The 18,825-nt window shown below is 35.9% G+C and overlaps 2 protein-coding genes across 2 annotated transcripts; both read left to right on the plus strand.

The window, feature by feature from the left end:
- The first annotated feature begins 5,527 nt into the window (after positions 1-5,527).
- On the plus strand, positions 5,528-8,170 carry LOC147498612 (uncharacterized). Its single transcript, XM_086559061.1, has 3 exons — positions 5,528-6,473; positions 6,615-6,744; positions 7,151-8,170. Exons 1-3 carry the CDS (start codon positions 6,341-6,343, stop codon positions 8,100-8,102), a joined length of 1,215 nt encoding a protein of 404 aa, XP_086415187.1. The 5' UTR covers positions 5,528-6,340; the 3' UTR covers positions 8,103-8,170.
- A 5,008-nt stretch (positions 8,171-13,178) lies between these two features.
- Positions 13,179-14,123, plus strand: LOC147498613 (uncharacterized). The gene has a single exon (XM_086563288.1). It carries the CDS (start codon positions 13,179-13,181, stop codon positions 14,121-14,123), a length of 945 nt encoding a protein of 314 aa, XP_086419414.1.
- The last annotated feature ends 4,702 nt before the right edge of the window (positions 14,124-18,825 follow it).

Genomic DNA, 18,825 nt, shown 5'->3' on the forward strand with positions numbered 1-18,825 from the left:
AGCTTGTATAATAGTTTTCTTAAATTTATAGTGATTTAGCGGTAAATCATCACCGCTCGACTTACGTATTAATGTGTACAAATAACTAAAATATCTATCAAATCATTAAAACAGATTGATTGTTTTCATATCCTCAAATAATACACTACTCCCACTTGAAAAGATTTATCACATGAACATGTTCTACGATGAATTGATGAATACAAAAAAGATTCTCTTTCAAGAAAATGCGTTCACCTACTTAGAATACTCCTCCAAGTATTGTCTCTTTTTCTAGGTGATTGTTTGTATACATGCAAAATATACTTATTCAATTCCAACATGAATAACAAGGAAGATCATGTCGTTCTATGTCTTTCGTCAATGTGAACATGTCAAAGTGTTAACGTAAGATTGGGTGGGTAAAATGAGTAATGACCATTAATTTAATTTTCATATTTGAACAATCTAATAATCAAATGGATGAAATAAGAGTGTGCATTTCAAATAATATTCCCTTTCCAAACTTGAAGCTTCTAACACACACCTTGAACTTACAATAAAATGTTCAAATATTCCATTTTATTCCACATTTTTCTTTATTTATTATAGTAGATTTAGCTATTCTCAATGTTTCTGCAAGCACATTATAAAACAAAGTTCGGATGAAAAAATAGTACCACAAAGTTATTCCAATATTGCATTAATGTTGAAAGGGTTAAGTTTGATGGTATCAATAAAGTGCTACAAAAATAAGTATAACAATAATTCACACAAACACTCTTTTGGACCAAAGAATTATCATCCATTAATTATCAGTAGAACACTCGTAAGAATTTTTAAGCTTCGATATATTTTACTCCAAAATTATTAAAATTCCAACAACCAAAAAATATTTAGGTGGCTCTTTTTGCAACCAAAATTTGTTGCGTATCGAATAAAGATTGTTGAGCTATTGTAAGTTCAACTGTAGTTCTATCGCTTTGTAATGCTCATCATAATGCAAATTCAATAATAACTTTCTTACGCAATACCAAGAGTAGCTCATATAGGACATCATATTATTATGCAACTTAGCAAGATCCTACTCCATGATAATATGGACATTCTATAAGCATCCGATCCACACCCATTTATGAAGTTAAAGAGGTGAAATATACTTGGCAGGATCCTACTCCATGATACGAACATTCTATAATCATCCTGACCCATATCTTTTAGCACTATCACATCTTCCTACAGTCATAATGAGCATAAATTTTGAAAATTTATTTTTAGCACTATCCCATCTTCCTGTACTCGGAAAAAAAAAACAAAAACTTAGGAAACCAAAGATAGCCGCCTCGATCAGTTAATTTAATCCTCGCTCCTGAATGAAATGATTTCACTCACCGTATCTTGTATTTGTTATAAGAGTCAATTCCAATTTATGTTCCAGGAGCTAAAATAAAATGTAAGAAAGTTGTATATATTCAGTTCAAAGAAAGCCAATGTATTGTTTATAAATGAAATTAGTTAAGTACATATACTTAAGATTTTGCTTACCATTTGGGCCCTAAAGAAAACCGTTCCAAGTGTCAAATACAATTTTGCTTTTGAGTTCATTTGTGTTTCCTGATGATATCTGAATACAAAATCTAGATTGTTATAGTCAGCTCTTATTGTGATGGAAAAAACTCTATAGATTCACATGTAAACGTACTCTATTGTTCTATATACATTGAATAGAAAAACATCACATGCATAACCATACATTACATCTATCTGTCTTCAAAATATGACTATTGGTGATCGTCCGATCATTTCATAGTGTTCTTAAACCGATAGAAGCACAATTCTCTATATTAATGAGAAAGAACTTGGGAGAGTTTGCACCTTGGTATTTGATCTCGTGTTAACTTTAACATTTTCTAAATCGAGTACGTGTTCGAGTGTATGTATGTAAGAGGTTGTATTTGGATGATTATTAAATATATCATTAGATTGTCTAAAGAAACAATGCCATACAAAGAAACATAAACCAAATGTGTAAATAAAAACACCCATTCATAATAAGCCAGTGTTCTTTTTACAGATTTAGACTTTCAATATATATTATCATATTGTAGTCTGCATGTGTTTGAACATCAGAATGAGATCCAAGAAAGAAAAATGAAAAAGAATAAAAGTACATATGTTAAAAATGTGAGAGTACGTACTGGGTATTCGGGCACTTACTCGGGAAGTATACTAGTCTACTTCTTAAGAAGTTAATAACCAACAACAAATGCAAATTCCAAGTATATGAAAAGGGTTATACGAATAATATTTTGAGTGTTTTAATTCGGTATATCTCACATAATCCTTAGACAATGTGGGGAACCATCATAAGCTGATTTTACACCATATAATAAGTTATTAACTGATGAATATGTAGTGTTTTTGAGGCTGCGTTAAAAATATATTTGAAATAAGTCGGTGCTTTATCATAGACACTAAAAGTGTACTTTGATGAAGAACCCTAAAACCTCCAAAGAAACAATTCAACGAAGCATGTAAATATTTCATCAAAAATTTCTTTTGTACAACTTTTCAAAACAAAACTTTCTAAAACAATAATTTATAGAATAGCTTGTTCGTGTTTGCCCATTGCCCAGCCCCCAAATCTTGTTGGTCCCATGAACAAAAAAATCCTGGCACCAATCTGAAGACCTTGATCCAGTTTGCAGTTCACCTTGACCACCTAACAAAACACACACACTTGACTTCATTCTTTTGCCAGCTAATTATATTGTGTGTAAAACGTAAGTACGTAACAAATTTGTTTTTGTACATGCTTCATTCTGTTACCAGTCAACTATATTGTGTATATTTTCGCTTACCATTTTCACTAATACTAACACAAAATTTAATTTGTAGTAAAAGAAGACCTACTCCACCATCCCATTTCTATAATTAAATTATCATTTCCATAATAATAAAAATAAAAATAAAATAAAACAGTTTATACCATTTTTTAGGGGGGAAAAAACTTTATAACCATTTCAAATGACCAATTGAAGAATATGAAGGTTAAAATTAGTAATGGAAAGTTAATGTAATTATGCAAAGAGTTAATCAAGTTCAAGAATAAGAAGGTTTAATTCGTTTTGTATAAAAAGTTTTTTTTTTTATTTATTAAATACTATGTTTTATTTATTAAATACTAAGTTTTATTTATTTGTACACAATTCTTGATTTACATATGCCTCTCATTACATCAATACATACAAAACTAGGTGGTCTAATCCAGTGTAGTGCCTCGCCTTAACCAAAGCGCGAGAGGTAACATAAGGCGTGCGCTTTTTGTCGAGGCGCACAAGGCGCTCCTTATCAACTTTTACAGTTTTTTCGTTTTTTTTACAATTTTTGCTATACGTGACACATTTACACTCGATCCAATTGTTGTATGATATAAGAAATTGTACAAATTTAGTAAGTTTTATTGTGGAGTACATTTTAAACTTAATTTTGACTAGTTTTTGTTAAGTTGTATGGATTGAGAGAAGACACAAAGATGGATTAAATTTTAAATGAAGTTTTACGGGATTCTAAAATTGAATCACGTGTTCTATTTTATGAAGAACTCATTTGACTCAATTTTATCCGTTCATTATTTTAGTTTATTGAAGTTAAAGCTAGATTGTATTGAGAGATATGAGTTTTATTTTGCTCTTTACTTATTGCTTAAGATTTTTCTTTTAAATGACTACAATGGTTTTATGTTTACAATCACATAAAATTAATTTTAAAGTTTGGCTAAGCAAATCGGTGATAATTCATGTCATATTTAATATTTATTTTATTTTTTATTTGATATATCTATTTTTTATTACTACTGCGCCTCTCACTTTCAATCAGCATGCACACGCCAGCTTTGCCTAAGGCACAAGAGAGTGTTGCGCTTTAGGTGCGCTTTAACGCCTTTACTACACTGATCTAATCCACCATACAGACGAAAAAGGAGGCAAATAAGAAAGTGTGTCATGCACCCAAATAACTTCAGCAGATGGATTTGCTCGCGAAGTTGGATTGGCCATCCACTAAACTAGCAGCGTGACTTGCAAAAGCGTCCGTGCACACATGCATTACCTAATTCTCTATAAGTCCAATGAACTCTGTATTCTTCAAACTCTGCCAACAATCTTTTAATACGCTCAACAACCTTCTTTAGTTTCCAATCAATCTTCATATGCCCATTCAAAATAGCATTGAATAGCAACTGTGAATCAGTTTCAACAACAATATTTGGGAAGCGCAAGTTGCGTACCAACATTAAACCATAAAGGATAGCCAAAGCTTCAGCAATATTATTGGTGGACTGGAAAATTGGAATTGCAGCTCCCAAAATAAACTTGCCAGTCGTATCTCAAAGAATGCATCCCGCTCCAGAAGGTCCAGGGTTACCGATCCATGCGCCATCAGCATTCAACTTTACCCAACCATCTCTTGGTGGAAACCATTTAATGTATAGTATGGACTTTTCTTTTGAGGGTTTGCCATCTATGATATGATTTCCTTAAGGAATTGCAATATGTTCACAGTCTTCTGAATATACTTAACTGGATTTGGCATTCTCCATGGAATCTGCAGGCATTTATGGCTAACCAAATATTCCATAACCCAGCCCCAACCAAACACAGTTGAATAATCTCTCCATCTTTCATTTGTTTTACTTTGTAAATGAACTGGATTTAATTTTATATATATATATATCATAATTGTAAGTGAAGATGGAGATATGTTATTACAATGGGTGTCTGGCTTTGATGTATGATGATTTGAGAGCGAGAGAGAGGTAAAATGGGTGGTAGTGTGGAATGCAAGAAATGAGGCCAAGTCCCTTGGTTCTAACTTGGTTGAGTATAAACTCCCTCCCATCAACCCATATTACATAACTTTTCTATTATTTAGGTCTCGTTAAATAACTTTCCTGTTTTACAAAAAAGAGATAAAATCTGATCTGTTTTTATTTTTCATTTATCTTATTTCATTTTTTACCCTTTTGGAATTGAAAATTTCCCGACTATATGTAAATGTATTTTTACATAGTCATATATATATGTAAAACTATATTTGCATAGTCATTGGAGCTATAAAAACCTAAATTTACATAGTAACTTTTGAGATTTAAAATTTTCCGACGACACCAGACAGAATATAAATTAAAATTTTTATATGAAAATTTAAATAGGTTAAGAAGACTGTAATTTTATATTGTCATATGTAAATACAAATATACATAGGATGACCTCAGCCCGATTTGTTCTTAAACCGAAATTATAAGTAAAGATTGATGACGTCAGTCCGGTTTTTATATGGGTCTTTTGGTCTGTTTTGACTTTGATGTTATGTTTTAAATAATAGGGAGATTTTATGTATTTGTTCGCAGGAGGATTTTTGTGCAACCATTTAAGTACTAGCCATGCAGCCCGACCTGTGGCCGGGCCTGTTATTCTTAAACCCATCATGTCTGGGCCTATATTTAAGGGAAACACTTGGAAGTTTAACATATCCATATCTAATAAGTAATCCATATCCATATCTATTAACTAATACATATCCATATCTATTAAGTATTAACTAATACATATCCATGTCCATATCCAATAACTAATACATATCAATTAACTAATCCATTATTTTTTAGAATTTGTTTTTTTTTTATCCTATGCGTACATTTGAAATAATGAAATAATGCGTAGCTTTGTTTTTTGTTTTAGCATAACACATGAAAGGACAATTTTAATTTATATTAAATTAGAAAGCAGGCCAAATTCAGGGTTAGTTTGGTAAGAAGGCAAATAATTATTTTTCAAATAGGGACTATTTTAAAAACTTTGCTGATGTGGCTCATTATGAGCATCTTGGGAGAAACGGATATTAATATAGGTAGGATCAGGGAGATTAAACCCATTGTCTGGTGTGGAATGTTGAATAGGAAGATAAAAAAAATCATCAATAGGGTACCAATTTTCTAATTACTTTTTGTTTAGTTGTCTAAACACGTGGCATGCCTATATTGGGCTGGAAGTCCGGAAGCCCAACTGAGCATTACCAAAATTGTCGCAAAAGTGGGCACCAACATAGTCCTTGCTTTTCCGTGCACTTTTCAACAACGCAAATGCTTTCACAACTCTATATAATCTATACTTCGTCTCGTTCTAAATTCTGTTTTTATGTCACCTTGAATTGAATTTGTACACCTCATTGCCTACTCTTTAGCCCCACTACTACACTTTGCTCTGCTCTGTAAGCCTACAAGCCCGCTAGCCGCTCACACACTCACTTACACTACCTCAGAGTACTCACTCACACTCTCGTTGTGGTGAGTTTTTCAACTATGGGGAGAGCACCTTGTTGTGAGAAAGTTGGTTTAAAGAAAGGAAGATGGACAACTGAAGAAGATGAAACCTTGAGCAAGTACATTAAAGCCAATGGTGAAGGATCGTGGAGATCACTACCCAAGAATGCAGGTAATTAGACACATACATGAAAAATGTGTACGTCCATTTTTTTTGTGTTCCCCCCACCCCCCCTCCATATAACGTCATGTACGTATACTAATTATTACTTTGTTTATGTGATGTACGTGTGCCCTTTTGGTTCTTGGATAGGCTTGAAAAGGTGTGGTAAGAGTTGCAGATTGAGATGGATTAACTACTTAAGAGCTGACGTGAAGAGAGGGAACATCACCACTGAAGAGGAAGACACAATCATTAAGATGCACAACTCTTTGGGTACTAGGTGAGTTAATTTGTTAATTACTTCATTTAATAATCCATGCGAAACATGTGTGACAATCATCTTCAAAAGTGCTTTTAGTATTTTCACAGTCTCACTCATATCATCAGAAAAAGACAAGCAAACATAAACAAAGTGCCTCTCTCATTTCTCAAATAAAGATGACGTTTGCTACTCAATTCGTGCATTTTCTTTTTCAGTTTTTTGCTTACTTTTGACTAACCAATAAAAGACAAAAGAATAGATTTTGGTCTGATGTTTTCTATTCATTATGATCTATAAGTGGCAGTAATGGACTATAAATTGATCTATAATCAATGCTTATTAACGTTTTTTTTTGTCTGGTTATAAATGCTCAACGTTAAATTAGTTAGTTAATCAGTAAATAACTTATTTGATCTGTCTGTAGGTGGTCTTTGATAGCTGGGCATTTACAAGGAAGAACAGATAATGAAATAAAGAACTACTGGAACTCTCATTTGAGCAGAAGACTTTACACCATCAGAAGGCCCATTGGTGAAGACCCTCCAACAATTGTCATGGACTTAGCTAAGATTGGTGGTGGATACAAGAGAAAAGGTCGGACAAGCCGAGCAGCGATGAAGAAGAACAACATAAACATGAACGATAGCAACAGCAACAACAACAAAACTCTGTCATGTAAAGAAGTTTTAACAGAGAAGTCTGTGGGAAAGAGTTGTGAAAGTGGCCACCTAATTGATTCCATGCCCCTTCAAGAGGAGAGTATGAGAAATGATGTTGAACTAGTGGCAGATTTGGAGAGGAAAAGCATGATTTTGGATACAGATATGAGGGTAGAGGAGAGGCATTTACCTGCTCAAGGTCTTAGTCTGGATGGTGGAAGTAGAAGTCTACTCAGTGAGATAGAAAGGAGTGAAGGGGCATGCCTTGACGGGGATAGTGAAATGGGAATATTGGGACCGCCATGTGATCTACTGGAGACTAGTATGTTGTTCTGGGATGATATTATGGGTGATGGGGTATTGATGCTCCCAAGTGAGAATTCTGTTGTTAGTGAAGAGAAAGAAAATGGGGCCAGTTCATCATATAGGGAGGGAGACATGGGGTTGGGGAGTTGTACCAAAGGAACAAGTAGTGAGGTGAGAGAGAGTGGTGATATGAGTTCAAATGGTGAGAGTGGTGAGTGGTATTCCTCTTGTTCAACGAGTTCATGCTTCCAAGATTCACATTGGGTAACCCCTGTTGATGAAGATCCAAATCTATCTTACGAGGGAGAGGAGTTACTATCTTGGTTGTGGGACGACAGTGATATTAATGGTGTAGTAGGAAAGATGGTAGAGTGTGAACTAGAGGATTTTTCTGCTTGGCTTCTGTCTTGATTTTGTGTTTTGTAGATACAAAATACGTGCCGCCAATAATAATAAATATCGATATATATTGGAAAATACATAGTGACTCTCCAGGACAGATCTATAGAAAAAATAACTCTCATAACCAATTTTTTTTTACAAAAAATTGGTCCATAGGACCAATTTTGAGCCAAAATCATTCTAGGGGAAAGCCTATTTTAGAAATCACTCACAAAACCAAATTCCACGTTTTAATTACTCACGGACCCAGTCTTTTAATTAAAATAACTATCAAGGACAAAATAAATTGGCCCGGTCCGTTTTATTTTATTTTATTTCCACTTTTACCCTTCAAATTACCCTTTGCTATTTTATAAGAAAACCCCCACTAAAATTCTCTCATTCTCCCGGTCTGTTTTTCTCTTTCCCAAGAACAGTCTCACTAAAAAGAGAGAAAATTGATGGCGATCTTAGGTGATTTAAGGGTATGTGCAATAAAATAAGAAGATCTAGTCCTAGCTCACTTTAGGAAGGGATAAAGCTCAATTTGTGCTTTCCTTGATTCACCTCTCTCAGTAAGTGTCTATATTTTTATTATATTGTTTGGGGTTGTTTATTTTATTGTTTTAATGATTGGCTGTGTGTGATTTGGATCTTTAGCTCAAATGGCCGAGCATTTTGGAGATATCCAAAGGTGATGGTGGTTCGATTCCACCAAGATCGTCTAAAATTTTCACATTAATCAAACAAAGAATCAAGTGTGTAATGTGATTAATTTTCAACTGGGATGACACTTCCAAAAGAAGTTCCTGAAATTCAGTTCCTAAAGAAGTTCATAGTCCAAAAAAAGTTCATATTTGTTGAGGTATGAACAATGATTGTTCATAGTCCAATAGGTGTTCTCATTGATCATTCCTCATGTTGTTGATGTATGAACAATCATTGTTCATAGTCCACTAGGGGTGTGAACAATGATTGTTTAGTATCCAATAGGTAAGAACAATGATTGTTCATAATCCAATATGGGTATGAACAATGATTGTTCAGTGTGAACAATAATTCTTCATAGTCCAATAAGTATGAACAATGATTAATATTGTTAATTTTTTTACTGTTGAACACGTATTGTTCATACCTACTTTAAGTATGAACACGTATTGTTCATTCATATATGTTTTGGCATGGGTATGAACATTTATTATTCATATCATCTGTTTTGGGTATGAACAATCAATGTTCATATGTGTTTTGGATTCATATTTTTTTTGGGTATGAACACGTAAGTAGGTATGAACAATCAATGTTCATATCTATTTTGGGTATGCACATTTATTGTTCATATCTGTTTTGAGTAAATATATTTTTTTGACTAATGATTATTTCTTATGTTTTTTGAAGAGCAATCGCTTGGTCAGATGAAATTTTACAAATACAGGGTGTTCTAGTTGAAGATCTTCTATTTGATAGAGAAATGAATCATTAGGTAAATTTAGTTCATACCACAATTGGACTATGAACAATGATTGTTCATAGTAATGATTGTTCATAGTCATGAGCTATGAACATTCTTTGTTCATACCACAATTGGACTATGAATGAACATTGATTGTTCATAGTTCGGTAGCTATGAACAATCATTGTTCATAGTCATGAGCTATGAACAATGAGTGTTCATAGTCCATTGTACTATGAACAATCAATGTTCATAGTCATTAGTTATGAACAATGATTGTTGATAGTTATAAGCTATGAACACTTTTTTTTTTTTTGCTTGGTAAATTGAATTTCTATTAAGAAAAGGTGTAAAATACAATAAAAGAAAAATAAAGGGAGGCTCATATTCATAATTGGGGGTATGAACATTTATGGTTCATCCCTACTTAAAGGTATGAACAATGAGTGTCCATAGCTCCAATAGGGATGAACACGTTTTGTTCATACTCTAGTAGGTATGAACAATCATTGCTCATATTTTACAATAGGTATGAATAATGAGTGTTCATACTCCAATAGGTATGAACAATGAGCTCGCATGTTTTGTATATGAACAATGATTGTTCATACTATATACACTGGGTCAGGGGTATACTTGACCTTTTATCTACTCGAGCCATTTTTTACTTGACCTTTCATCTACCCGGTCCTTGTGAGTGATTAAAAAAAAGGGTGGTGTTGAAAGTTACTTTTTTGGGGCATTTGTCCTTGAGAATCGCTCTCTGCTTTTTTTAATCATTCACAAATACCGGGTAGATGAAATGTCAAATATACCCTTGACGCGAAATTAAAAATGGCTCGGGTAAATGAAAGGTCAAGTATACCCCTAACGCGAAATAATAAACTGTTTGGCCCAACCGAAATGATCCGAACAATCATTGTTCATACCTATTTACTATTTATACCTATCTAGGGTATGAACAATCACTGTTCATACCTCAACATAATGTGTGGCCAGTAATAAGTATGAACAATCATTGTTCACACCTATTAGAGTATAAACAATCACTGTTTGTATGGACACCTCATACCTTGAACAATCACTATTAATATGTTAACTTGAGTTATATATGAACACTCATTGTTCATATATACCTGCTATTTGGGGTATGAAACACTCACTGTTCATACTTCAACATGAGTATGAATAATCATTGTTCATATGAACACTCATTGTTTAGACCTATTTAGGGTATGAACAATCACTGTTCATACCTCAACATAATATATGGTCAGTAGGATCAGAACACCTATTAAAGTATGAACAATCATTGTTCATATATACCTTAACATGAGTTATGAACAATCACTGTTCATGTGAACAATCATTGTTCATACCTATTTGGGGTATGAACAATCACTGTTTATAAGTTTATACCTCAACATAATGTATGATCAGTAAGAACACATATTGGAGTATGAATAATCATTGTTCATACATATTTCATACATATTTGAATTATGAACAATCATTGTTCATACCTCAATATAGTATATATGAAGTATGTTAACCTATTTGGGTATGAACAGTCATTGTTCATACAACAACATAAGATCATTAATTGTTCATACCAAAACGACAGAAAGGGTAAAATTGGTAAATATTTATTTCAAATTCGGGCTATTTGTTTTTAGGAGTTATTTTCACTCGAAAATTGGTGAACAATGATTGTTAAATGAGTGAGCTCACTTGTTGTAAGTCATGTTCGAAGTCATGTGAACAATCACATTTTAAAGTTCCTCTCAAAACACCGTTACTTAGGAAGGGGTTGTAGATCAACCAATAACTTTATATTAAGTTCATTGTTTCACTTGTTGTAATACTCGTGCAATTTTATGTGTGCATTAAGTTGTTTCTTTTTTTCTTTTAGAGAAATTGAATGGATGAAATTTACAAATAAATGGATTGTGGTTGTTTGTTCAGAGAAATAGCACTTTTATTACGTTGTGATTAAATCAATTGTACAATCTATAATGAGGAGTTGTACAATTTTTTCGTTATCGGGAAAGTAGGAAAAAACTTGCATTGCGTAAGCTACTCTAATGCATAAACTACAATCTCGCAGGGTTCATTTTTTTTAGGGAGTACAAATTGTTAGAAGAAGATCAAAGGAGAAGAAGCTAGAGAACTCCCGGCATTAGTTTTTTCTTGTTTGGTTGGGAAAGAATTCATGTGGTTACTATTTTTTATTTCTATTTTTTTTGTTTTAGTAATGGTTGTCCTTAGTAAGTTCAACTATAGTTTGTTTAAATTGGTGTCTATTATATTATCTCGACCGTGTTATTATTTCTCTAAAATTAGTTTAGGGTTTTCATATATACATCACTGATTTTACCAAAGGCACCACAGACTAACCACAAAACCAAACGGATCCTAAAATTAGGATTGAAAAAAATAATCTTTTAAAATAGTTTATTAATAATCAAAATACAATTTGTCTTTTATAAAATTTTCTAATATTCAAAATCAAACAAAAAAAAAAAATTATAAAATTTATCACTAATTCAAGATAGATACCCATTGATTTATTTTTTTAAAAATAAAATTGATTGAATTAAAAAAATTTATGAAAGTTTGGAAGAACCCCAACATGAAAACAAATAAGCAGTCTCATAATAATTTACGAATAAAATCCATAATCGTTTCTCCACATTATTACAATTGGAATCAAAACAAAACTTTTAACGAAATTATTGAATCACACATTTGAATATACTCATTCGTTCAATTTTATGGAAGATGATTAAAATTTTGAATTTTGTCAACACTGAAAATGCACATTGATTCAATGGAACGTAAGATAAAACCAAACTAATAATAATAATAATAATAATAGTAATAATAAATCTTAAATGGTGTCTATTCAATTTTCAAATGGTGCACATTTGGTCTTAGGATCCATTTGGTTTTGTTTTGGGTGTGGGCAGTATTTGGTAAAATAAGTAGTGCCTTAATTAAAACCCACTAGAAAATATACACGTGCTTTGCACGTGGTAATCATCTGTGTGTATGATTAGTGGTAAGGTGTCTCTCTCTTACTTTATTTGTGGTACAATCTCTCTCTCTAAAACAAAACAGAACAACAGAAGTGATTATTGACGTTTGTTTTGGTTTTTTGTGGTTCAAATGGCTAACATGAGACGTGTCAAACTATTAGATCCGAGTAACAGCTTTTGGTGGCTCAAATGGCTTAACATGTGACGTGTCAAAAAACTATGCAAAGTTAGAACTGAGTAACAGCTCATGAGTAACAGCTCATGTGGCTAACTCAACCACGCCACTTATAAGTAGTAGAGATAGTTTAACTGATTTAGAATTTGTGGTCTTTGTCGTACACAAAACCTATCCTAAGTTCTTAGTAGTTAGTACTCGTCTTTGATTTCACATTTGAATGTAAGTGGGCCCAACATAGAATGGGGACCAGTTTTTGGGCGACCGGGTATGAAATAACTTAAGTTGTTAAATTGATCATGTTGTCCCTTTACTTACCAAATTTAGTTTTAAAAAAAGGTGGGTGGAAATTCTTATCTTCTCAAGTTGGTGCTTTCTTCCTTTTCTGGTAAAATCCTCCATTGTTCACAGTGTGAGTTCAGAAAGGAATCGTCCAAAGCATGGATCTCTACGAATTCGAAAACCCAAGGAATAACAATAACAAAGAGAGTACTAATATTTTGGTAGTCGAACAAACTCGAAAGTCTTATGCTGCTGTGACTCAGGCTAAGGTGGGAAGAGAGGTGGATACTTCCGAACTCCCAATTCCTGGATGGCATGGGGAATTCCCTACCATAAAGCTCTCTAAATCCGAGGTTGATATCGGAATTGAAAAATGCAAGCTGTCACTAGTCGGTCGTCTGGATCTGAAAATATTGATGATAAAAAGAGTGAAGCAACTGGTTAAGACCAAGTGGAAAACTGGGTGTGAAGTTAAAATCACACCCTTAGGACGTGGCTATCTTATGTTCAGATTTTCCGATGAGAAAGACTTCAACTCAGTTTGGGGACAAGGTTCATGGATTTTTGGCAAGCAAGTTCTTCGATTGAACAAATGGAGTCCCAACTTCTCAATTGAGAAAGCAACACAATCCAGTGCACTAGTCTGGGTGAAATTTCCAGGGCTAAGCATGGAATATTGGGAAACAAAGACCCTGATGGCGCTGGCCAGAACTGTTGGAAGACCATTACACCTAGATGATACAACTGCAAATAGGGATAATGGGTTTTATGCAATGGTGCTATGCGACGTTGACCTCTCTAAAAGTCTTCCTGAAAGAATTTGGGTCGAAGTGGAGGACTCTGATACTAAATTCTGGCAGAAGATTGTACTGGGTATACTTCCAAAATGCTGTAACCATTGCAAGAGTGTTGGTCACTTGGTGGCAGAATGCAGATTACTTAAGGCGGACCTGGGAAAGGATACGAATAAGGAAACAATGGACCCAAATGAGGTTATGAATAACCCCCAAGCAGTGAATAAGAATCAGAAAAGAAGATGGAAGAGAAAAAACAAGGAAGTGGGATGCTTGAGAATCCTAACCAGGAAGTTCATGAAGTGGTAATGATACCAGAAATAGCGGGAGTTGATACTGAATCTCTGCCTAAAGCTGCCACTGCAGTAACAGAAGTTAACACCGAAACTGCTCCTACTGCCCACACTCGGAAGCTCAGTTAGAGACAACTAATGAAGTCGATTCCACTCTGGTGAATCCAGATGACCATCAAACAATAGTTGTACATCAAGTCCAAGCTTCGTCTTCTTCTAGTTCTCCCTAGACAAACATTGAGCATCACTAGGATGCCCAACAGAACCCTGCATCAAACCAAAGAGATGTTAACACTGATCTTGCACCTGTATCTATAGTGGTATCAATCAATCCTTCGAGCATATTCTGCCCACCAAATGAAAGTAGCATTGTACTGCATAACAACTTCACTCTCCTTGAAGAAGAGCTGCCAATAGAAGAAACTCAAAATCAAGTGACTAAAGAGTCGGAAACTATCGAAACTAGATGGTCTGATATGGTGGAAGTGGAGGCTACTGCCATTACACCATTTGCTAGTGGTACAACTATTGGAGCCAAAAGAGGAAGGAAGAAAAAAAATGACCCTTCAAAAGTCACTATGTCTGGACCCCCAACAGTTCAGACAAGAGCACTTGCATTGATGCAAACCCACCCCCCACCCACCCCCAACAGTTCAGACAATGACCTTCTCCTTACTTTTGTTCATGCTAGTTGCTTTATTGGAGGCAGACGACAACTTTGGAGTGAAATAGAGTTACTGCAACACTCAGGCCCCCGGATGGTTGTCGGAGACTTCAACTGTGTTCTTAGTTACCAAGAGAAAAAAGGGGGCTTAAGGCCTAATAGATTAGCTATGGAGGAGTTCTTCAATGCTCTCAATTCCTGCAACCTTCTCGAAGCTCAACACAGCGGTATGGAATTTTCTTGGTGCAATAACCAACGAGGAGTGAGACGAATGGTTGCCAAGCTAGATAGAATACTCATCAATGATTTCTGGGAGAGGTCTTTTATAGGGTGGAAATACAAAACTCTTTCTAGAGTTAGCTCAGATCACTCCCCTCTCTGTGGTGAATTGTCTTACATTCCCAAACCAGAGAATACACCCTTCCATTTCAATATTTTTTGGGCTTCACACCCTTCGTTTGTGGATCTGGTTAAACATAGCTGGAATCAAGACACAAATGGACTGCCTATGATCAAACTTATGAGGAAACTCCAACAGCTGAAGCAAGATCTGAAAATATGGAATAGGAATGTTTTTGGCGTGGTGGAAATGAATATAAAAAAGGCATAGGTAGATTTCGACATTGCTCAAGTAGAATCCGATCTACAGCCTGACAATCTGAATCTCTTAGGGGTGCTGACACAGAAAGAGAGCATCCTAAAGCAAGCCATGGCAAACAAGGAAACAATGTGGCGATCCAAATGCAAAGAGAAATGGACCTGCAAAGGGGAAAGGAACTCAGACTACTTTCACACACTATACAAAATCAGACAAAGCCATTCCCTCATCACAGAGCTCCAAACTGAGGAGGGCGAGTTCCTAACTGATCAAGCCCATATTAAAGACCATATTGTGCAACACTACACAAATAAGTTCAAATTCCACCCGAACATCACAGATTTGGACTTGCTTGACGATATCCCTCATTTCATCACGGTGAATGATAATCTGATCCTAGATGCCATTCCAACTTATGAAGAGATACAAAATGCCATTTTCTCCATGGACCCCGACAGCTCCCCGGGCTCTGACGGTTTCCAAGGGTGTTTCTTCCAGCAGTGTTGGGCCATTGTTAAAATTGATGTGTGTTATGCGTTGCAATCTTTCTTCCTGGACCCAAGAATTCCTAAAGGGTTCAATTCAAACTTCATAACTCTCATCCCTAAAGAGACTAATGCTTTGAAACTAGGTCAATTCAGACCTATTTGTATGGGGAATTTTGTTATGAAAGCTATATCTAAAGTGTTGCAGCTGAGAATTAATTCCATTTCTAGCAAGTTGATCTCCCCTGAACAGACGGGCTTTCTACCAGGCAGAAGCATCCACTCAAGTATTGGACTTGCATCCAAGATGGTAAATGAACTATCCACCAAAAGATTTGCAAGGAATGTGGCGTTTAAAATTGATATCTCTCAGGCTTATGATACCTTAAGCTGGGACTTTCTCTGGGATGTCCTACAAAAATTTGGGTTCTCTGAGATTATCATTAACTGGATATCGAGCATTATGAACTCTGCAAACCTCTCTATCCTTATCAATGGAGAACCGTGTGGTTTCTTTAAGGTGGAAAGAGGGGTAAGGCAGGGTGACCCTCTGTCTCCTATTCTGTTTGCCTTAGTAGAGGTATTTCCAAACTTCACGCCCAACATAAAATTCTTCCGATGCTCACTCTCAAAGGTCACAAATGCCCGAGTCACCTTCTCTTCGCAGATGATATTCTTATTTTCTTCAATGGTCATATGAGAAGCATTAGGAAGATTTTTGATTTTCTTCAGAGATATCAATAGGCAGGGGGCAAAAGGTTAACAAAGTCAAGAGCAAACTACTAATGGGTGGCTTGTCACTTGCCAGGAGAAGAGCTATTACTCTAGAAATGGGGATTGAAGAAGGACACTTCCCAGAGAAGTATCTAGGCATACCCCTTGTCAAAGGGAAAGTTACGAGAGAAAATGCTTGCTTTTTACTTGACAAAATCAGAAAACAGCTGGCCAACTGGAGAGGCAGGTTGCTATCCTTCCAAGAAAGATGTGTTCTAATCAAAGCAGTGATTTCTAGTATCCCCATACACAATATGTCGATCTACAAGTGGCCAATATCTTTTATGAAAGAGGCCGAGCGAGCTATGAGAAATTTCTTATGGTCAGGAGATTTGCAAAAGAAGAAAGTTGTTATAATCAGCTAGGATAAAGTCTGCAAACCTTATGGAGAGGGTGGCTTGGGCATTCGAAAACTGAGAGAAGTGAACATGGCAATGCTAATGAAACTGGCCAGCCTGGTCCTTCAGGTCTGGATCTGATGCTTTCTCTTCCTTCATGAGACTGAAGTTCCTTACTAAGGAAGGTGCTCTTATAAACTACTACAAGCCTTCTTTTGTTTGGCCAGGGGTTAAGAAAGCTTTACAGGTTATTGACACAAAATGCCAATGGGTCATTGGAAATGGTGCAAAGATTGATTTGTGGAGGGACTGTTGGGTAGGGAAACATTCCATTCATAAGGGTTTGAACTTACCAGACCATGCTCTGAAAGGATGCACTCTTAAACTCGAAAGCCTTATTCAAGGTCCTATTCTCAGATGCCCGGCCCACATTACACATTTGCTGCACTTGCAGGACTCAGCCTTCATGATGTGAAGAAATCCACTGATGAGGACTACTTGGTTTGGTGGCACGACATTAAAGGACACTTCTCTGCTCAAGGTGCATTCCAGGAAATTAGATTCAAGAGGCCTAAAGTACACTGGTCCAAACATGTATGGAATTTCTACATACATCCCAAACACGCAGGTACAGTTTGGAAACTCTGCTCAAAAGCTACTGCTATGGATGAGAACATCAAGAAAAGGGGAGTCACTATCGCATCTAAGTGTAGACATTGTGGCGCTCAAGAAGAGTCTCTTATTCACCTTCTTTGGGAGTATGTGTTTGCGAAAGAAATGTGGAATTGGCTAGCTAGAAAATTCAAGTTCAGAGGGACATTCACCAACATGAAGGAAGCCATTAAACTGAGTAAGAATAGCAGCCCGAGAGTTGTACATTTATGGACTGCTGCAGTTTTTGGAGGCATGTCCGGCTTATGGAAACATAGGAACATGATTTTCTTTCAAGACAAAGCAGTATCAAAAGCCTTTTGCGAGGGTATTGTAAGATCACATATCATCACGACTTCTTACCTCTCAAAAGGACACACGGAGCCGTCTGATGTTGGAATTTTGAACGAATGGGGTATCTATATGAATGCTGCTGCTGCGAGAAGGAGGATTCATTGTATTTGGATACCACCAACCATAGCACAAGTGAAGCTCAACACTGACGGTGCAGCCAGAGGCAATCCTGGGCCTGGGGGTTTTGGGGTCTCCTTTCGCGACCACAATGGCAACTTCCTATATGTTATGGGTGGAGGATTGGGCAACACTATGTGTTATCTAGCCGAATGTACAACCATAGTTGAAGGGGTGGATGCAGCTTTGTCAAGGGGATGGAATAACCTGTGGGTGAAATCCGACTCATCAGCACCGGTAACTGCTGCTAACCTAGCAGATCACATCCATCACTTTAGACAATAGATGCCGCTCTGGCAAGAGCCGCGGTACGATGGGTTGCGGTGTATGATGTTCCCGGCTTGCTTAAAGGGAGCTTCGAACTGGTATTATCGGTTGCCTTCAAAGAGTATCACTAATTTCCAGGAGTTGGAGCAGGCATTTATAGATCGTTTTATACATCAAAAGAAGCGGGTTGTGGACATCGCGACCTTATTTAATGTGTAAGACAAAGGTCTGCGGAATCGGTCAGGGAATATTTGTGCCGTTTCAAAGCCGAGACCTTGAAAGTGGAGAATTTGGATGAAAGGACGGCAGTGATAGCATTTGAAAGAGGTCTACGGCCTGGTACGGGAGTCCATCAATCCGTTGCAAATAATGAGATTGTGACCTTGCACGAGTTATATCCGCGAGTAGAGAAGTATATCAGATATGAAGATACCATGAAGAAGGATTCTAAAAGGGGAGCAAAGGCAGTG

Source organism: Coptis chinensis, chromosome 5, assembly GCF_015680905.1.
Source record: "Coptis chinensis isolate HL-2020 chromosome 5, ASM1568090v1, whole genome shotgun sequence".
Taxonomy (NCBI): domain Eukaryota; kingdom Viridiplantae; phylum Streptophyta; class Magnoliopsida; order Ranunculales; family Ranunculaceae; genus Coptis; species Coptis chinensis.